This window comes from Anopheles bellator, chromosome 1 (assembly GCF_943735745.2).
Source record: "Anopheles bellator chromosome 1, idAnoBellAS_SP24_06.2, whole genome shotgun sequence".
Classification (NCBI taxonomy): Eukaryota; Metazoa; Arthropoda; class Insecta; order Diptera; family Culicidae; genus Anopheles; species Anopheles bellator.
In genome coordinates this window covers 27,103,203-27,124,020 of record NC_071285.1, presented here as the reverse complement: position 1 = coordinate 27,124,020, position 20,818 = coordinate 27,103,203, and the positions used below count along the sequence as shown (strand labels likewise).

Below are 20,818 nucleotides of genomic sequence, written 5' to 3'. Positions count from 1 at the left end.
AGCTCTAGGCGCGGTAGGAACACGTTCTTCGTCCTTGCTCTAGTTCAATCACTCGTTTTCCATCTTTTCCTACCACTTTCGCTGCCACTCTCCCTCCTTCTCTGTCTTTCTCACGCGAATCCAGGGTCTCGATGGGCTGCGCAGCTCTTGAAAGGCTTCGTGTGCGTTGCTGTATCGTGCGCAAACCCATATCGATCGCCGCACGCTGATATTTGCCAGACAGAGAACGAAACAGAGCAGAGAGAGAGAGCGGAACCCAACCCAATGCACAGACGAATTTCTAGTGTTTTTACTTTTTCTGTCCACCGTTAGAACGGACACCGATCGTTTAATCAACTTTAAAGTTCGCATTCAGGTTGATGCACAATCAGAGTAAAACACACAAAAAAGCAAAATAATACTTTGTAAGGATGCGTCTGGCTTTCACTTTCCATTTCTGGAAAGGATTTTCTAAATAACTTGCTTCATACTGCGGACTATTTGCATCGCTTTCGCTTCTCCGAAAGATCACACCTCAGATTGATCGATGTGAAAATACAAGATCCTTTCGACCCTGACGGCAGCCCATGTGCAAATCGCGCAATCGGAGGTCACCTCGCTCGGGTGTCCTTTTTCCACTGGATTCCCTACGTACGCGGTCACCACCACAACCACGCGTCAGGACGACGAGGCCCCGTCGATGGCAATCAAGCGGTGCAAACAGGGGTCCCGTGTTCGCTACTGTGAGGCTGATTAAAAATAAAATTTATGATCTACTCGCAGCATAATTCTTTCTGATGTGGCCCATTCGTCTCGATTTCTTACTGTTTTTTTTTTGTCCGCTCTCGCTGTTTTCGCCCAACGACCACCGAACTGACCGGCTGTGTCTGCATTGTTCCGGGGAGGATCCGTTTTTACCCGTTGTTGTTTGTTGTTGGTGGCCGGTGACGGTTTTTGCATTAACATTTTTCATATTTTATGTTGCTCGTCCGACGTCGTCGGTCGCCGTGTTGTGTTTATTCGGTTCGTTCGGCAATTTGAAAAGCAGCATCGTTACGTTGACAAAACGGAGAGGGACGGCTTCAGCTGCATTTGCACGTGCGACGCGAAAGTGAATTATTTCTCTGGCAACAAAATGGGGCGAAGAAGACACCCGCTCTTCGAGACAATATTTTATTAGTACTGAAGCACATGATAGACGTAATCGGTTTGCGGTCGCGATGTCCGGATGTCGAGGATCAATTGCCCGAGTACAGCGCGCACACACAGCAGCTCGGGAACCAATAGGTGTCCACGTAAAGAGTCCTGCCGCCGGGGTCGAGCGTCACCAGGCGCTTCTGAACGTACCGCTGCTCGCACCGGGACCGGTAGCTGATGGGAAAATTGCACAGGTTGGAGCATTCCGCTGACCTAGATTTTCCCCCAATCGGAATCGGGAAAGGAAGAGCACACAGACGAACGACGGTTCGAAACAGGTTAATAAGCGTTCTCTCTGCTTACGGCTGGTTTAGGGGAAGAAATTGTGAAAAAATGGCCACCTTACACTAACAGGGGAGAAAACCGACCGGCGTTTGACGCCATCTTCCCGCCACCGTAGTCCGGAAAGCCGGATCATCACCAGACGATAAGGAAAGCCTCGAACCCATTTTGGGGGACATTGTCGAACGCCGACCGACCGCCGGCCGTGGGGTTGCGATTGCTGCGGATCCCTTCCGCTATTGTGGCAGACCCGCATATTTTCCCTAATTGTCGTTCGCCAGCGGCGTGTGCCGGTAAACAATTGGCGAATTGAGAAAGGATTGCGGCAGGTCAGTTCGAACGAACGAACGAACGAATTCATTGGACTTTGCCGATAACAACCAAAAAGGGGGAACATTGCCGAATTTTCGCGCCGTTAGAAACGAAATGTAAATGGGCTGCGTACGGTCCGCGGTTGGCAGCGTTCTTTACGATGTGAGCTTCGGCTATCGGCCGTGGCGCTGCTCAACATCGCCCAAGAGTCGTTTGGTTTATCGTATTTTATTAGATTAGGTTGCTGAAAAAGTGCATAGTGTTTGTGGTGCCGATACTCTAACAGCTATTAATCTGCAATTTCGGTTTCGTTAACCCGTTTCAGTTATGTTGTATGTTTAAGTTACACCTCGCACAGGCAGACCGTCGGCCGTCGAAAATGTCGATAGAATCACAGAAGTAATCAAAGTTGATCGGCAAGGAGCTAAAGATTAACCATCAAACAGTTTTAAGCCATTTGCGTAAAGCGGGATTCACAAAGAAGGTTGATATTTGGGGATAAGAAATGGGATACATACGACAATATTGTGTGAAAACAATCATGATCATAGCTTGATGAAGAAGCTCAAACGGTGGCAACCCCAGGACTAACGCGCAGGAAGAAAGTCCGGGAGCTTCGACCAAACGATTGACACCTTTTTCGTGCATTACAACATTTCCTGAGGAATGAAAAACTAAGATCCAAAAATGATTGTGAAAATGGATTGCTCGAGATGTTCGCCAATAACGACCAAGAATTCTGCAAGGGAGGCATTGTGAACCCAAATTTAAAAAGACAACAAATTTTTCAACAAAACGATACATATTTGACGTAAATCGGACCGCTGGAAATATCTAAAATAAAATTTTGAAATTCACGCAAAAAACGTCTATTCCCCAACCTAGAATATGTTTGCCAATTTCCTATGATTTTAGTTTATCATTACTGGTATGAAAATTCGCAATACTTTTCCGTGGCAATTGCCAGTTGAAGACGTTTGACGGATGTCAAATCGTAAATATCGAAAATACTTTCCGTTAATACTTTCCCAAGAGAAATTTGTGCTTTACGCAGTTCGCCATTCCCCATTCAATTCTTTGAATACATTCAAATATTACACGTAAAATCGCATCTTCAAATGCGCAACACGAACATGAAAGCTGTCCATTTTTCTTATACCAAACCGTATCTTCCAAAGGAGCAACTTCGTCGAACGAGTCAAAATATTTAAAACAAAAAGTCACTTAGTTGTTTTCCTTGTTGTTTGCCAGACTTTAAATCAGTCGATCACTACAACCGATTTCAAAAAGTGAGACTTGGCAGAAAATCATCGGTCAGACATGGACAGCTTATCAAATGCTCTGATCGATCGATCAAAAAATCTGCTATCCTATCCTCCAATGTTCAATCCTTCTCCAGCTATCCTTCAATGTTAAAAGATCCGCACCTAAGGTCAGCAGCTTGTTTAAAGGGTGTTGCATTGACTTACTCGCAGATCTCCGTCTTCACCAACTGCCGGGTGTTTTCCTGATTCACGACAAACATCCAGTTTCCTGCAGGAGAAAGAAGCCGCTTGAAGAAGATTTTTTACTGCACCAAACATGCCAATAACCGGTAGTCACCTTTAGTGTTGAGCGCCGTTTGCGGTGAAATGTATCTTTCGCGTACACTACACAGCGATTCCCGTAGCACCGCCTGCCGTTCCTGCCGTTGCCGGTAGGACGTCTCATTCAGCATCCCGAACGACGGTGGACGAAAAGGAGTCGATTCTGTATCGAACGGACTGAGATTTTCATCAACGCGGCGTAACGAGGCGAACCGAGCTTCTCGCCGATGTCGATCGGAGAGATCGCGAGCGAACCGCTTCAACCAATCCGCCGGACTGTAGGGTGTTACGGGCGGAGGGTAAAAGTATCCGCCAGGACTCGAATGCCCCGGAAGCTTCGGAGCCTTTACGAAGCTGTTGTAGTGGAACGAGTGTTGCGGTTTCGGGATGTAGATGGGCTGCGGGACGGGCATCGGTTCGTACGGCTTGATGGAGTTCTGAAGCTGCATCGGTTTTGGAGCATTGTAGTTGTATCCTTGCTGCACAGCCACTCCCGGTTTGCTGCCAGTTACTTTGGAGTACTCTACCGGTGCTTGAACTGAGGCGTAAAAATGGTGATAATGGTGGTGATGGTGTTCTTCTTCCTCTAAAAGTTTGTTGGCGTTAAAATCGATTTGCTCTTCGTTCGCAAGGACCCGTTGATAGCCGAGCGATTCCACCAAATGCTTGATGAGATACCTGGAAATGTACTTATGCTTCAATGAACACAACGAAGATACACGCGAACCTTACGCAGGATAGTCCGGGTTACTCTCACAGAATGTCGTTCCCGGTGTGGCACATTTTGGGGTCATGCCCGGCGGTGCCGGAACAAAGCTACAGGGCAAGTGGGCATACGTTCCACAGGTCGATTGTGACGTAGGCAAAGTGGGAAGGGGGTACGGCGACGGACTGCCCGCTACGAAAGCGGCAATTAAATTCAAAGTGATCTGAATTGATAAAAAGCGATAAAAGTTTGTTAAATTAATTCGCTATGTCGAACTTTGGGCTTATTTTGCCTATTTCATAACCACTTACTGCTGAGAAAAAGTGGAGAGTGAGCGCCATTCCATAAGCTCATAAGTAAAACGGAGTAGATAATGCTGTAACGGTCTGATTGATGAGCTCGCGTGTTACTTGCATCCGCTTTATTCTCCGAACATGCTTGTTCTACAATGGTGCGTCGTCCTCGAAACGCCCTACAACTTCGTGGGCCTTAGAAACGTTGTAACAGTTTTTTTTACGTAATACCGAATATGTTCATGAACTACACTTCTATATAAATTTGTTTCCTGTGGATGGACAAGAAATTACACAAAATATGAATATCCACGTTCGAAAAAGGCAAAACAATAGCAGAAATTTAAAAAAATAATATTTCAACACTCGGATCACGGATCGAAAGCACAATGGACTACAAAATTCACTGTTCCAATTGATCAATCAAACATCCAACGACAGGAGAAAAATTAATTAGCTCATGAATAAACGAACAATTCTTTCATGAAGGCCTCCATTTCCGCTACCCCAAAACACACCTCTATTCTGATGATAAAATAGTACTTTACAAGGGTTATTTATTTGTTTTCCACAATTGGTTACCAAAAACCTTTTCTTTTTGCTGAAAAATTTTATACCATAAATTCAGCCAAATGCCAAACTATTTGACTGTGTCTTCTGTTCGACCTTGGCTAGGAAAACATTGAATAATTAGCCCAATTAAAATCTTGATCCACAGCATCAAACACCTGCAGCAAAGAAACAATTGTCTCACGTTGAACCCTGAACTGGAGTGCAAGCTTATTGTTCCCCATGGAATTGAATTGTTCGCTAAGGTGAACCAATTTTGGGTTCAACTTGCACGCCTGCGGAGATAATCTTTACAAGCACAACACGGGTCGCGGCATCACCTTCCTACAGCATCAGAAACGGAATGGCGAGCAGTTACCACCGAAGACCCAGGCATCCCACGGTTTGCTTTCGTTCCCATCTTGTGGCAGTCCACAGTCAGATGACTTTTTGTGGTGGCATGTGAGCTGAATGGGAAATTCGTTAGCAGTCTGGCTCAACGAAGATCTACATTTATCTAGATTTGCTTGAAACCCTGGTTTGTTTAAGTGTATTTAGACATTTGTTTCAGGTTTTGCGCGGTATTTTAAAACATAACGAGACATGTACAACCACCGTTGGCTGTTCATTAAAGACACATTACGCGCACGGAACTAGCATGCAAAAAATGTCCTTAATGAGTAACTTTAATAGCAAAAGTAGCCTTGTCTACATCAACGCTCGTTCTACGCATGTTGCCATTATAGGCCATCGCCGTAAATGTCCGTTTTCTGTTGATTATTACTGTTTACTTTCCTTTTCGTAGCAGATCGTATCGTATTACTGCCCTCTGTTGCCCATCGAATGACCACCAATTCGATGCAAACGATGTGAAGTAGTATTTTCTTACCTCCACAAATTGCTCGATCAAAAGACATGAGCCCGAAAAGAAGCGACGAACCTCTGCGTCCAGTTGAAAGACGCCTTTTCGCTTGTTTTGTTGTTGGTGCTGTATAGTGGTTTTTCCTTGAGAGTAAACACAAGCACCCGATTGGCGATATGAATTAATGGTCAAAGTTAGGGTGTCTTCCGAATTTTTCATGTGAACCGAATAATATACACGGCGATGAGACAATTTGTTTAGGTATTGTAAATCCGTCGCCTTATATTCTCAATTATACAAATTAAAAGTGTTTCGATAAGAGTGCACGTTTTTCATACATTGTGCAGGATTCTTAAGATGGTAAGAAAACTATGTTAGTTACACTTTTTCGAACTTTAATAAACGCTATTTCGGTTTGTTGGTCGAAACTTCCTTTCGCTTAAATTCAGCCTTCAAATTATGTCCAAATATAGCCAATCGAGTCTCATTTTACAATAAATTCGGCGTATATCTTGTGTCAAACTCACTACAACTATTATCAATTTATGCTTCTCCTTAATTTGGGCAGCATACAATACCCTTTTAGCGTTTCTTACGTGTGTTACGTTATATTGTAAAACATTTCCACTGTTTGCTGAACACAACCAAATTATCGGCGGAATATTCCAGTGTTCTTTTTTGACTATTCTTTTAATGTACCACTTCATATATTTTATTTCATTTCTTTGTTTTAACCATTTCCAGCAACTTTATCCTCCGCGTGTTTCTCGTTGTGTTATTATAGAGACTTTCAACGCAGGGCTTCATTCGTCACTTATCCGCATGTTTCTTAGAATTCCCTCAAACCCGTCATTCGTTCGATTCATCTAATGACGGTCGACTTACGTTGTTCTACAGGCGCCACACGCGGGTTGTTTTGCCGGTTTTGTGAGAAGAGTCAGCAAAAAACTAAAGCTCAAGCTAATCTGTCCACCTCAGCACGCGGAAGGTATTACGCTGACACGCTAGTATCAATTCGTCTTGCTCAAGTGGCCAGGTGTATGGTGAGATTCCAACGATTCCGTTGCCGAACTTTGTCTCTCGTCCAACGGTTTACGCCGCGTACGATCCCTGCACGGTTGAAGGTCATTCGCACAGAGTTAATTAGTGGTAAAATGCCTTCAAACGCCACTTACAGACGGTACGCCCTGCTCAAAACTGGCGTCAGAATGAAACGACATTTAACATGCACCTAACATAAACTTGTCTCGTCAAGCACACACTCGCACACAGGATCACACTCAAATGTTTGTCTCACAAAGTTCAATTTTGCACGATGCTAGTACACAATTCACCAAAAGTGTCCGCGAAATTCGCACAGCGCAAACACCCTTCCGAACCTGCTCAGAACCTTTCGCGAAGACGAATCGTTGACGACTGCTTCGGTGCCAAGATTGCGGCCGTTGATCGTCTGCTTAGCGGATGATGATTTTCACCGCGATTAGTCACGCCATTCAGGCAGAAGGAAGGGAGGTTGAACTGAATGGCCTGAGCATGAGACCTTGCGCTACGAACAGCTGTTGGCGGGCACGAGGTGTCAGTGTTTACTAAGGAGGAGCATTGAGTTGCGGTGGCATGAAGCACTGAACTTGAAGCCAACTTGAAGAAATATGAAAAAAGATACATCATGAGCGGAAATAAACGAGCCGGCTTTTTTCTCTCTAACGCCATACATCGAATATTACACATTTTTTGTGTGAGACGGAACAAAAAATAAGAATCTCGCTATGAATTGTTATGCATTGGATTTTTTCGCCAAACTACGACTCAGTCCCAATTGCGAAAAATATGTCTGTTTTGCCCAAAAGAAAAGAAAAAATCAAATATTGTGCCATCATATAAAAAATTAATTTATGCACATTTTCTCCGCATTCGTTCTCATGACAGATCTGTTTTGAATAAATTTTCAATGGCAAATGATGAGAAAGGGTTCGTCTTTTTATTGATTTAGTGTTTGTAGCAATGAATCTTTTGTCCCACGCTCATGTAGGCCAACTAATTGTATCGTACACCATGTATACTTTCTAGTAGTGCAACTCATTCAAATTGGTTGTGATCAACTATATTCAAACAAAGCTCCAATGTAGACTGAAGAATGACAACGCTGAGATTGGTTTTTTGCAAATCACCCACTACTGCAGGCTACCGTACAACTGAATTTTAAATATCACCATCACAACAGTCATGGGCTTGAAGCGGGCGGCATTCACATGCCACGTGTTCGGATGTCTAGACGCGTAGCACTACAAGCGAGGAAAAGGTGAAAAACCTTTCTAGCCGTCTACGAATCGAAACAAATATCGTCTCGCTTGATTTTGCCTCACGGTGCGAAACCGTCTACGTCATTCGTCGAATCTTTCACTAAATGATAGTTAAGAACTGGAGAGCAAAACCTCGACCGTTCGAGGCCAATGACAGCGAACGGAAACTTAAGGACTGGGAAAAAATCTTGAAGCATGAAGCTATTCGTAACTGGGGAATCCCATGTTTCCAAAATGGTTAGGAAAAAAATCATCGCTGCTTCGCTGTGAGACTCACGAAATTTCTATAAATCTGTCACTCCGTTACTTAGGCGGAATATTTTCGTTTCGTTTTCTTCGTTCGTCGCGCACGTTTGCGATGACACTGATTACGTTCTGGTAGACTCCTGGGCCCTAAAAAAACAATGGAAACATTTAAAAAACCATTCCCTAGTTTTGTGCGATATAATAATAATGTACGATAATCGTGTTGGATGTTTCGGATGCTCGGATGCCCGTATTGAAAAAACCACAAGAAGGATTATACATTCACGTGAAAAGGGAAGATGTTCTTTATTGAACACTCTTGATTAGTATTATAGACCATCTGATACAGCCTTTCGTAAAGCGCGATTGCGACATTACGAGCGACTAAGATTATAGACATCTCTGTTTTTGGCTAGGAAAAACCCAACGATGGAAAATCCTATCTTTCCCTGCGGCACACTTCATCAACCAGAATGCCGCCTCGGTCTGGCGCGCAATGGTAACAGTTTTGCAATAACTTCACTGGTTCACACGATCTACTATGCCTAACGCCTTTAGCCAATAACCTTCAATAGGCCACCATTTCGTTCCCCTGCTGGCAAACAAGGCATTCGCAACGCAAACTAATGAAGTTAATAAACTACCTAGAAAAAAATAGTAAATTTGAGACTTATGATAATGTAAATAACATCGGAAACAATCTGAATATATAACTGCATCAGCGCACTAAATTAAGAGACATGACAAATGGTCATTTTATTTGCATCTTCTTGCCTGTTTCGTCGTTAATGATCTCTGTCCATAAAAATGACTTTTTTGCATTAGTTCTTTTGAACAGATTATAAAATAATATGTTAGAATTCAACTTGAACAACGCATTAAGACAATCCAGCGAATAAACAGACACATGGTCTAAGTTTGTATGTTGGTGCTACCTGAACTCGAATGATTGTAAATTGCGTCGAATAAACAAATTATGACGAGAAGTCGAATAATTGTAATCCTGAGCTGTCACGTTTCGCCTTCAGCCCTTTATGAACACAATGTGGAGCAAAACTAATCAACAAGGTATTAATATAGCACCTATCACCGAGACGTTCGTCATAATAAGGCAAACGCATAACAAATGTACTTCAGTGATGGCCTGGAGAGCAAGTGAACATAGCAAGAGACCAAAGAAAATAAAACCATTCAGGAAACTTAAACATAACTAAACATAAATAGGGAAAGTTGTAATCAGGTGTACCCAAAGTCCCAAATCAACGCGGTTAAGCCACCCAGAGCAAGAATAGGTTCCATCTACTAACACACATTCATCCCAGTTTACGTCTTACATAGCTATAACAGTCATAATGAAATCACTGAAACTTTTTAGATAACCCGTGGTTTGATCTTTCTCTTTACATTTTCTCTTGCCTCTAGGGCTATCGGCAATCAACCTCATTTGCTACCTTCCCATGGTGCCTTCCGAGGTGACCCAACACGTGTTAGCTAGTTAGCTTCTAAAGAGCAAGTATATGACTTGTTTAAAGTATACTCTTATTTTTCTCTACGATGTAATGATTACATAAAAACCTATGCCTTCAGACCTGCATTTTCTACCTTTGGTTATTATCATGCCTTCTAGGCACGGTCACTGGAACGACACATACTTAAACACTGTCGACAGATTTCCAAGCAGAATTTACTTTAATTCCTCCGCCGACTAATATGAATGGTGTAGAGATGCTATCCAAGCGAATCGACTTGCTGCACTTGTGGTCGGAAAGCGAATCTTCAGGTATCTATTCCAGGTGTGTTGTGGTACATTGTGATCGTTAATATGTTTTGTGTGCTCGGGTAATTTACGTATTTAATCCTATTAAATTGCCGTATTTATTCGTTCCGGTACACCCAGATAATAATAAACCCAATGTGTACATGCCTGTGTGTGTATGTGTCTATGCTATGATCTGCACTCATCCTGCTCTTGTTGTTCATTTCGATTAACGATAGTCTCAGTTCGGTTAAATATTTTGTTATCATTATCCATTTATGTTATGTTTGCTCGTAAGAAAAGTACTACGCAAGAGACGTGTTTACGCTTCGCTTCATCGTATTTGGTGGAACGTCGCGTATGTGGCAAGTTTTGTGATGGTTTCGTGATTTTATACGGCGCCTCGAAGGGTTAGGTTCAAATGCTCGTTACGCCGGAAAACGGAAGCAATACAAGGGCACCAAGGAAGCCCAATTAACGTACGGCAACTTAAGGTGATCGTATCGTCCGATTTTGAATCATGTTAGGAAAAGGAAGTAATGTGGCAGGCCGTCAAATGTCTAAACACAGGGCCACCAGGCATGGTGGATACCAAAATCCATATTCAACAGCAGAGGCCCTACAGCTTTGGTCCTCCTTTTGAAGAGAGGCAAGAAACAACAGTAGTTGATAAAGCATGCTAAATCCAGAAGGGAAAGGATTGGAGAGTCAAGACGAGTTGTTTAGTGAGTATGTAATTTCCGAGCAGATTCCTATACAACTCCATACATTTTCAACAGTACTTCATGTATTCTCTCAAGTTGTCAACAAAATCATACGGTCAAAACGATTTCCATGCTACTATCCCTAACAATGTTTGATTGCGTTGGTTTCGGTCTTGTTAATGGTCGTGTTAACCAAAACCAAACATACTTTCGAAAACAGTTCAACTTATAATGGCGCTTGGCGATGGTCCAACACAAAGATGCATCATCATCATAACCGTAACAGTATCGGTGACTAAGAACGACACAACTAAATCCGGACACGGTTTAATTTAAATTAATGATGTTTCGCTCCATTAGGCTGTCCTTTAGTTGATTGAATAGCTGTAGCTGTTCTTCCGGTTTAAGGGTGTAAACCTGAAAAAAAAGAAACATTTTATCAATTACGATAACTGAACGTACGCAGTAGGATTCTCAGTGGCTTGCCATATTCAGTAGCTTTTGCGGCGAAGCATTACGAATGAAGCTGGAGATGTAAACGTTCACGAATGTGGCCATCAGAAACTGGCAATCGAAACGGTCCATGATCCCACCGTGGCCGGGGATCATGTCTCCAAAGTCCTAACAAAAGAAAATGCATTTGCTTTAATAGTGCCACTTGACGAAACAAACGGCAAAGAGGCTGTGGATCCGCTGTTATTACTTTTATTTTGAACGCGCGCTTGAATCCAGAAGCAAAGAATCCACCAAACGGTCCGATTACCGAGCTGAAGATGCTCATCGATAACGAGTGAAGCAGAAAAGGATACATCGTTATTTTTTTACTACCAGACTAAGGAAGAAAAATGACAGAAGTTAGTACTTTGACGAGCGATGAAATTCATACGCAATCATGCCAAAAACACACGACGAACACTTACAAAGGGTAGGTCGTATTCCTTTGGTTGGAAGAGATAGCTCGGCTCACACTCAATCACCATCCGTCCTTGCGCTTCCGAGTATTCGATCGGGCAAACAAAGAACTGAAACTGACACAGGACGTACGATACCAACAAGCCAAAGATAACCGTAGCGAAGCCACCACCGATGAATCCTTCCCACGTCTTCTTCGGGCTCAGCTGTATCAACGAGGTACGGCCGAAGAAGAACCCAAACATGTACGCCATGACGTCGTTACACACGATCATTGAAACCGGAACGATGAACCAGATCAGACCCTCGAAGATATTCTGGATGATAAGGTAGCTCTGTGTGACCACGATAAGCAATGTCACGTGCGTCCAGGCGAACAGACTGAACTGTCTTATGTAGTATTTTTTCACAAGCGAAAGTACGAACCACACAAACCCGATACAGTACAGGCAGAACGACAAGAAGCGATGGTATTTGACTAGAAAACGAAGCGAGTCCTGTGAACAACAAAAACATCATGATTATCACTAAATCTCTCAAAAAATTCATTCAGTCTTGCAATGCGCTCTATCTACTCACCACACGGCTAACTGCAACACCGAAATAGTCCACCAAATTTTCACCATAGAAAAAGTAATTGGAGGTCAGCAAGAAGTACCAGGATAAGCTACGGAACCAGGGAAGCCCGTGGATGCGATATACCGAGTAACCGATCGAGATGATTTCCTGGAAGCATTTCACTTGCACTGCAAGGGCCTAAAATTATAGCAATAAAACATATAAGTTTTTTCATTAAAATAGAAGCCATCACATTTGACCTGTTTGCAAAAGAACTGTTGTTTATTTTTGCCTCTTTTGGCAGCTTATCCTCAACGTATCGAGTTTACTGTGGCCGTTCATAGTCTCACCGACTGACAATCAGGCTTCTGCGACCTTAATTCCTACGTGTGACGTCAATCGAACCTTATCGAATCGAGTCACGCAAGGTCGTTGACCGTTCCCAGAGGCAGAGTCTGAACATGTCTTCGTTTGCCTGAACATTTCGAACATCGCGAAAATTATATCATTTCATGCCGCACAAATGATATCACCTTATAACAAAACAGAGAGATGTACTTCTTACATATATTGAGAAAAGAGGCAGTTAAAGCGAGATCTTCCAACCCCTTACGGCCAATGTTGCGTCATAAGTGGTAAAATATTGGACGGTTATTACTTATGTTGCCTTTGAGATTCAGCGATCACTCGGCACTCGGTTGCTTGTTGTTTACATCAACAAAGGATCATCTGGCCGGTGTATGCAACTTGAGATCCGAGCGTTCCACTATCTCACAAACACACACGCGTGTGCAATGAGTGTACGGTGTATGTGGTGGTGAGCTGCGCAAGTTGCTTACGCCATCGACGTAATAGAGCCTTCCTACGCATTCCATTGGGGAGCGTGAGCGGTACTCAGGCCTGCGCCGAAGATCGTTGCGGTGGAGCGTCAATTGTTGATGCGTGCGTGTGTATCGCGTGTTCCGCCATTCAATTGTGGTGTGCGTAGCGGCATCCGCCAGCAGGCCACAACTCAAAGTGAAAACGTAGCGAATTCACCATCGCCACCGTCCCTTGTTAGTCTTTCTCTCTTGTGGCCATGGTCGCTGCGTTTTCCTTAAGATTTCGATATCCACGACGACAGTCGCTGGCGCTCGGTGGCCATTGCAACCTATAATTACGGACTACCGAAAAGTGTATTTGATATTTCCTTGTGTAAGGGCACAAGGGTTTCGTCACACCAAAAGCCCTAACGTGGTTTCTTTACGACACGGAAGCGCATAGTAAAGCACAACCTTACAGAGAAACCAAGAGTTTGGCTGTGATATTGAATGAAACATCCGCTTTCCACGACGTGTTTTGTGAAATTCAAAAACAACTGTGAAACGCAGAGAAAACGACAACCCATCTACGCGAGCAGAGAGGTGGCAAGGTGCGACTACGTTGCGACGAGAAAGAAAGAAAACCAGCGACTTTCGCCTTTTGGTGTGACTAGCTTTCTTGCTTGTTGGGCCTTTGTTATTATACACAACGCTCGTTCCATCGTGCAGCACACCGACCAGTATTATTATTTCGCTTTCGCTGCACGATATCGGCGGCGTCCAGCCGCTTGGCTCGGCCACCTTTAATCCCGCGGAAGGTAGCAAATAGGCAGTATCGCGTTTGTTGTGAAACGGTGTGCATCCTTGCGAAAGGTGATAACAACACTTCCTCGTTGCGTCCAAATTACCCAAATACACAGTGGTAGCGTGAGTGATTACGTTGCGTACTGCAAATAGAGAAACCTTAAGTAAACATTCGCATCGCAGTGTTCATCTCTAAGCTCATCTGTCAACCAGAGCAGCAGAATTGTACCATGCGCCGTATGGCTTAACACATTCTCGCCCAATACGCGATTGTGTTCAGAGACCGGTAACCTCGTTGAAACAAGCACGCTGAATCTCGGCGTGAGACTAATTTGATAAACAGTGGCACAGCGGGTGATCTGTATTGGAAAGTGCCATTTAATTACAGCGCAATGTCACTGCGAGCGATACAGAAGCGGGACAGAGAGAAACTATCGTCGTCTCAGCGACAACAGCAACCACAGCTTATCAGCGGTCATAGTCAACGCACTGGTGTTGGTAGTGCCCCGCTTCTGATGCCGTACGACGGCACGGCTACTACGACGGCGACTAAGCGGATGACAGCTGCGGGCGACAACGATATTCACAGCATTGTTCCTTCGGTTCAATCGAACATACAGAATAAGAATGCAAAGGGTAAAGCAGGAGCAGCAGTGAGTAATGCATTCATAACCCGTCCATTACCGTTGGCCAGCGCCTACATCCGACGTTGCAGTTCGCATCCGACACTATTGTCGACAACACACGGAACAACTTCGTCACCGGTGTTCGATCGGACAAAATGGAAATTGCGTTCCGTTAAATCGGAAAGTGATCTTCAAGCGGCACGCGATCGCCCAGAGCACTCTGTTGCCGGTTTTGGTCCAGGCACTGCAGCGACCGTCGGGATTCAGCACAGTGGCAGTGGCAGCTTCAGCACCAGCAATTTCTATCTCGGTGCAAAGTCGGAAGTGTGCCTGAAAACGCTGGCCGTGAAAAACACTCTGCCATACGTGAGCACGAGTTTGATGATGCAGCAACCCCAGCAGCATCAACACCAGTCGAACCAGAGAAGTCTCGGCCATGGCGCTGGGGACAATGAACGGAACTCTCGAGCAACGATAACGCCACCATCGAAACGACTCTATGAAAGTCGGCGGACCTCCGAGCTCGCGGCAAGCGATTTCGGTGCGAACAAATCGAATAACGCCAGAATTGCGGCGGCGGCTGCTTCAATTCGCATTCCCATTGTCGGCTATGAAGTCATGGAGGAGAGAGCGCGATTCACGGTAAGCATGGCAGACACGCAAACTAAGAGAGCTACACAAACGATACCTCGTTACCACCGCCCTTGATTCGTGGCGTGTAGAACACATAATCTTATTCTCCTCCCAAACAACGAGCGCGCGCAGTAGGCTATGGCCAAGGTTTACTTCATCTCACTCGTTTCATTAACGCCTTATTGTTGGCCTTATTCATTTGAATCTATAGACCCTAGAGATGTATTTTTAGTGTTCTCTTATCAACACTATCTGGGACGAGCGATGTACATGTTGACAAACAATTGTGCGATTGCGCATCTCAAAAATGCCCCTTTGCTGCTATGATAAAACGAGGTGCAACAACTCGAAGGCGCCATTACAGTTGTAACATTAGCCGATCTTCTTATGCAGGCGGCGAGTGGCCAATTGAAAACATTTTTTATTATGAAATATCCCGCTTAATAGGGGACCAATTATTACCAATCTCCAATTTGATGGGCCTTTCGTCAGCCAACGTTCGGTAACAACGTAATTATACACAAACGTGTAACATCGCATGATTGATCATTTTTACAGTAATAGTAATGGAATATATAACGTCTGTTGTTATTTTGCTTTGCGTATATATTGTAGATATTTAAGTTGCGCATAGAGAACAGCATATCGCACAGCTGCTGGTTAGTACTTCGGAGGTACACCGACTTTGTACGTCTCAACAACAAACTGAAGAGTGCCTTCCCACACTGCAATCTCGTGCTGCCCCGTAAAAAGTGGTTTGGCGACAACTTCAGCACCGGTTTCATCGACAACCGGATACAGGGGCTGCAAGCGTTCATCAACATCATTCTCGGAGATGATGCCATGCGCACCTGTCAAGCGGTTCGTGATTTTTTCTGTCTCGACGAACCGCCACCCTCGTACTCGGAGAGTATGGAAGAATCCAGGGTAAGTTACGTGCACAAAAAAAAGCTATAACCACAATGTGTTGCCTATTATTGACGTTCCGCGTTTGGCACAGGTCATCTTCGAGGCACAGGAAGAACGAATCTCAGAGCTAAGGCAGCAGCTGCAAACCAAAGAAGATCTCATACAGACACTGCAGAAAAGATTGGCCACCGAAACCAATCGCAACACCATTCTGAGCAACGTGCTAAGGTAAGTGAGCCGGTTACTGATGAAAGGGTTGTAGCAACGTTCCGACTAGGCGCCTGTGTGACATCCGTTTTCTCATTTTTGTTGTTGTTGCAGAAATACTGCCGAAAATTGTGCCAAATGTGCAAAGTGCATCGATCAGCAGTTAAAGGAATCCGTCTTCAAATAGTAAACATGCCATTGCGCGTAACTCTCACCACTCAACAACAGGATCGGAAAGCGAATGGCAATCGTAAAAGGATTTCAAACAGTTTAATATGCAATACCCTGATATTAATATTATAATATTAATAAAGAATGCCACTATGGTCCTTTTAAAACCTGTCACAAACAATTTTCCCGTTGTTTTACTGTACCCGTTTTCAACATACCGTAATCATCAGTGCCAGTGGTCCTTGGTAGATGATGCCACAAAACAAAGTGATCATGATCATCGTGAAGATTCCACGTATTACCCAGTTCCGCCATCTACAAAGAGAAACGACAACAAACAAAACTAATTTTAGTACATTTTGAACATGGTAATAGGGTTTAACATAAATATGATGAATTTGAAGTTTAAGTCAATATTAAAGGTTGCAAAAAAAACTGCAACCGCATTCTGCTTAGAAAATTTAAATAAATCGTAGATTCAAACTTTACAACAATCCTTGATGCAGAAAATGTTATCTCTCGAATTCGAATTCACACTTTTCTTGGTAGATCATCAAAGATGGTGATTTCAATGCGAAAATAGAAGCAACAGCAGATTAATTTAACTTTTAAATATACGCTTTTAATTTCAAGCTTGCATTTCTGTTGTGTGCAGAAACTGTACAAACGTACACAACTAACTGCCGAAATTGAAGTGAAAAATAAATATTAAATTTATATATCTGGCTGCCTTCGAAATACAACTTACGTCTCTGATAAGCTACATCAAGATCTCGTTTCTCTAGCAAAGTGATAGTCACGATGATCTTGACATTGAAAGATTGGCGGTGTAAGTGGGCAAAACCTCACGTTACTCCGCATCCGCAACATTCGTATGAAACAGTGTCTAACCTTCAACTACATGACAGGTTTCTCTAATGTGGCTAGCAGCCATGAATAGAACAAAAAGGTAATGGAAGGTGAAAAAACGGAATGGGAGGTACACTATGGTGTCGTGTCATGGAAAGCACACAGCGAACCGGTTCGTAATGTTCGCTTCAAAAGAAAAAAAACAAATTTCATTGTTGATTTTCCATTTGCAGCCACAGGTTGCGCAGCGACTGAAGCACCGGAACAATACTTTTCCGACACCATTGCCGCAAGGTACATTATTTAATTAGCGCAATACACGCGCGCGAGGTTAGGTAGGAGTTTCGAGGAAATCGTGGAATGTAAGCAGACAGCAAAAATGGCCGTTTTCACAACAAACAAAGGTGCAACCATTGAAATGCAGGTGCCAAGGTAGCCGGTTGTTGCGGGATGTTCCAGTTCAGTTCACTCGATCTCTATCCAGATCGGTTACATAAGAAAGCATTGACGCGACGAAACTTCGATTGGCTTCGCCGATTGAAATTACCTGTCGGGTAATCCGTCCAGAACTTGTGTGAGAATTTCTGGCATCTTGTTGGTACCTTGTGGCAGATTTTTAGCCAACTCTTCGATGTACTTCTCATCCGGTAGCCGTTCCTCGGTCTCTGTTTCAGAATCAACCTGAAATTAGTTAATAATAATAAACCTTATGTAATACTTTTAACAATCAGATGCTTCGAAATGCATTCCCATGTTCGCTAGCCAACTACGATCCCATGTTTCAGCCAAATACGTGACAATCGGTCAAACGATAAAAGTAGCATGCGATAAGTTTAACTGGCTTATCGCTTGCTTTAAACGGTTTTAATGTATACTTTAGTGATAAGCGGTTTGATGATAAAGTGGGAAGTTAATGCAACTCCATCGTCCTAAATGAGGAGAATGATTGCACTGCGACAGGGCTACGAATGGCTTGAGCGTTCAAATTAAAATAAGACGATTTGAACTGTGCTTCATAGTGGTGCCATTTGTCGGTAGCTATTTTAGGCTCTTGTTTGAATGTGTCGTTTGATTCAAATTTACCCCGGAAAAGATTTGTCCCAACGCTCGCTCCGGTTTTGCTTATCTTCCGAACCCTGGAGATAAGAGTTCAAGTGTGAGCGTAAGCTTTGCATAGCTTCCTTTTAAAAACATGCTATTTAAGCGTGCTTTTAACCAACACTCATTCAAACGGAAGTAAACCTGGCATTTTGCCTTATTAGCTAATTAAACAATACAGGCATCCCATGGGTCACATCGTTTTAGAAACCATGTCCACGTAACATACTCGTGAACACAACCTAAGAATCGTTGCAAAAGAAAACGGAATGCACGTACAAAAAAAACAACGCCCCAGAGGTATGCAAATAGGAGAGTTTTGTAGTTATAAACAACGCCGGGCCGGTTACGAAACTGTCCGGGAGGAATTGGATTACCCTCCCACATAGCTCACACCTCGGGCGATTTTATTGCAGAAACTATCGACTAGCCAAATGAACTACGGGGGCCCAATTTTTGCGTCACAAGCACTGGTAATGCAAATTTAATTAGTATCACCACCAGCACCAGCAAGAGTGGCAACTCTGTGTCGGGATAACTACTTCCTATCCTTGATGCAGGCTTACAATGTTGTTGATAAAGAGAAAGAATGAAAATAAAGCGGTATCGCTCCAATTAGTGCCGTGTGGTCGCTATTGGCCCCAAAAAGGAACGCAAAACACCTGTGCGATGTCCAGGAGAGGAGAGTTCGCGGTGATTCTGTTTACATACAGAGAATTCTGCCACAAGCATCCGGGCAGATGAGGGGTTGCCAGGATCCAAGAACGGGAAAAGGAGTTCGAGGAAAGGAGTTGAGAGAAATTGAGAAAAACTTTCGCTACACTCACACGACTGAGCCGTATCAGCGCTAGGAGAGAGTGGTCTGAGAAGAGACAAAAACCTACGCAGGAAAAATCGATAAACTGCGAAGCAGCGCTTTTGGCCGACCGACTGTCACCGTCGGCCACCGGAAGATACGTACATGGTCCGAATTTTCCGTAGTTGTACACTCCTTCGGCTGCGACTGATGGTCCTGGTTGGCATCTTTCTCCTCCTGCTGCTGTAGTGTGGCTTCCGCTTCAGCTGCTACCCGCCGACGAAGCTCCGTACCACCGTCTCCCTCCGTCGCGCTCATGATGGTGCGTTAAGCTTCCGAATCAAAAGGGCAACTTTACAAACTTTGCACCTTCGCAAAACTCACGACCAGCGAACACAACACGGGGCCAACAGCGGGCCTGGTTTGCTGTAGAACCTTCGTCAGAATTCCCAACACCACGTAGCAAACGCACATCCGCTCACTCGATTCACTGCCTGGCGCTATCTGACCGCAATCCGACGGAACGAAACTGTTGAGTTGATTAAACCATTAAATTTACCGATTAAACCGAGTACCAACCGCACACACAACTAACCAATGAAGCTCAAGCTTCACACAAAAGACAAGCGGATTGTGAAGATTTCGAGTCTAGCGAGAACGCAAGTCACAACAATCTCGGCTCAGTTTCAGCACTCGCAGAAGAAGTCAACACTTCGCTGCCAAGCTGACATGAATTGTGTTCGTTTATGTGTGTTCATCGAACCTCACGCACATTCTGACAGTCGCCGTCACTCAGAGAAATAGTGCCCGAAAGCTGCTCGAATTCTGCCTGATTAGCCGTGTCTCGCACCGTTTATTGTTTCCAAGGAGCAAAACACGGCTGTGACACGGCTCTATTGTTCTCCGCTTGTCCAAAAGATTTAATTTTTTAGTCTTTTAAAGTAAATTGCGTTAATATGATATGATTATGAACAATATCATATTGATTTTTTGCAGCATCTTGTTTTAAAAGGAAACGTGTATACGGTCGGACGGTTTGGGATAAAAAATAGCAGAACGAATGATAAAATACCACAATTGAAATGAATTGAAGTATAACACGGTTATAGCGTGCATTTTAACTCTTCCATCGCTTAAATATTTTGAATAGCAATGGTGTAACTGGGTAAAACTTGCTAAAATAATCTCAAGATTTATTAGTTCTTGTCTAGTATTTCTATGTTCCGCACATGATCATACTTGTAGGCATCATGTGATGTTGGCGAAAAAAATGTAGTGTTACCGTCTGAGCAGGATCTTCGTATAAATTATGCTAGAGTGAGTCCTAAACGTTTTCACTGCAGTTCGCGCAATGAAGTTTTGGTACTTTACAATACTGTATTCTGGCAAAATAAATGGAGCATAAGAGAGAAAGAGTAGTCATAGGTTGTAATCGTGTAGTTTAATAGCATTAATTCTTCATTTCATCTTTTCATCTTTACTTGTTTGATCATCTTTTCACCAACTGGTTTGATACATTAAAATGACGGTCTTCTTAAGATTAAAAAAACATTTCCTTCGCTAAAGAATCGACTTAAACCAACCAACCAACGAGGCGTTGGTCGTTGGATGGTTGATTTGAGGACATTGTTGGCAGTAGACGAGAATTTACAAATTAGCCATAAACAAGTAATTTACTGTCTG

At 43.6% G+C, this 20,818-nt stretch overlaps 3 protein-coding genes across 3 annotated transcripts; 1 reads left to right on the top strand and 2 right to left on the bottom strand.

Annotated features, from left to right (window-relative positions):
* Positions 1 to 1,217: 1,217 nt before the first annotated feature.
* LOC131215352 (protein spaetzle 5-like) lies at positions 1,218 to 4,403 on the bottom strand. The gene is made up of 5 exons (XM_058209740.1): positions 4,374 to 4,403; positions 4,089 to 4,285; positions 3,373 to 4,034; positions 3,240 to 3,303; positions 1,218 to 1,389 (listed from the first exon to the last, which is right to left on the bottom strand). The coding sequence occupies exons 1-5, from the start codon at positions 4,401 to 4,403 to the stop codon at positions 1,218 to 1,220; spliced, it is 1,125 nt and encodes a 374-aa protein (XP_058065723.1).
* Positions 4,404 to 8,599: 4,196 nt separating this feature from the next.
* Positions 8,600 to 19,825, bottom strand: LOC131205772 (phosphatidate cytidylyltransferase, photoreceptor-specific). The gene is made up of 9 exons (XM_058198022.1): positions 19,731 to 19,825; positions 19,301 to 19,664; positions 17,789 to 17,922; positions 16,611 to 16,707; positions 12,264 to 12,440; positions 11,693 to 12,181; positions 11,476 to 11,604; positions 11,259 to 11,393; positions 8,600 to 11,189 (listed from the first exon to the last, which is right to left on the bottom strand). Exons 2-9 carry the CDS (start codon positions 19,451 to 19,453, stop codon positions 11,100 to 11,102), a joined length of 1,404 nt encoding a protein of 467 aa, XP_058054005.1. The 5' UTR covers positions 19,454 to 19,664; positions 19,731 to 19,825; the 3' UTR covers positions 8,600 to 11,099.
* On the top strand, positions 13,581 to 16,408 carry LOC131205773 (uncharacterized). Its single transcript, XM_058198023.1, has 4 exons — positions 13,581 to 15,114; positions 15,721 to 16,032; positions 16,106 to 16,242; positions 16,336 to 16,408. The coding sequence occupies exons 1-4, from the start codon at positions 14,239 to 14,241 to the stop codon at positions 16,406 to 16,408; spliced, it is 1,398 nt and encodes a 465-aa protein (XP_058054006.1). The 5' UTR covers positions 13,581 to 14,238.
* Positions 19,826 to 20,818: the final 993 nt, after the last annotated feature.

What these genes read in the sequence shown, in the direction of transcription:
- LOC131205773 (XM_058198023.1), top strand. Translation starts at nt 14,239, where the DNA reads ATGTCACTGCGAGCGATACAGAAGCGGGACAGAGAGAAACTATCGTCG. An exon ending in AGGAGAGAGCGCGATTCACG is followed by an intron (nt 15,115 to 15,720) that starts GTAAGCATGGCA and finishes TATATATTGTAG; the next exon opens with ATATTTAAGTTGCGCATAGA. An exon ending in ATTCTGAGCAACGTGCTAAG is followed by an intron (nt 16,243 to 16,335) that starts GTAAGTGAGCCG and finishes TTGTTGTTGCAG; the next exon opens with AAATACTGCCGAAAATTGTG.
- LOC131215352 (XM_058209740.1), bottom strand. Translation starts at nt 4,403, where the DNA reads ATGGCGCTCACTCTCCACTTTTTCTCAGCA. An exon ending in CTCTCCACTTTTTCTCAGCA is followed by an intron (nt 4,286 to 4,373) that starts GTAAGTGGTTAT and finishes TTATCAATTCAG; the next exon opens with ATCACTTTGAATTTAATTGC. An exon ending in GTGAAGACGGAGATCTGCGA is followed by an intron (nt 1,390 to 3,239) that starts GTAAGTCAATGC and finishes GGGAAAATCTAG; the next exon opens with GTCAGCGGAATGCTCCAACC.
- LOC131205772 (XM_058198022.1), bottom strand. Translation starts at nt 19,453, where the DNA reads ATGAGCGCGACGGAGGGAGACGGTGGTACGGAGCTTCGTCGGCGGGTA. An exon ending in CTACGGAAAATTCGGACCAT is followed by an intron (nt 17,923 to 19,300) that starts GTACGTATCTTC and finishes AACTAATTTCAG; the next exon opens with GTTGATTCTGAAACAGAGAC. An exon ending in CTGGACGGATTACCCGACAG is followed by an intron (nt 16,708 to 17,788) that starts GTAATTTCAATC and finishes TTCTCTTTGTAG; the next exon opens with ATGGCGGAACTGGGTAATAC.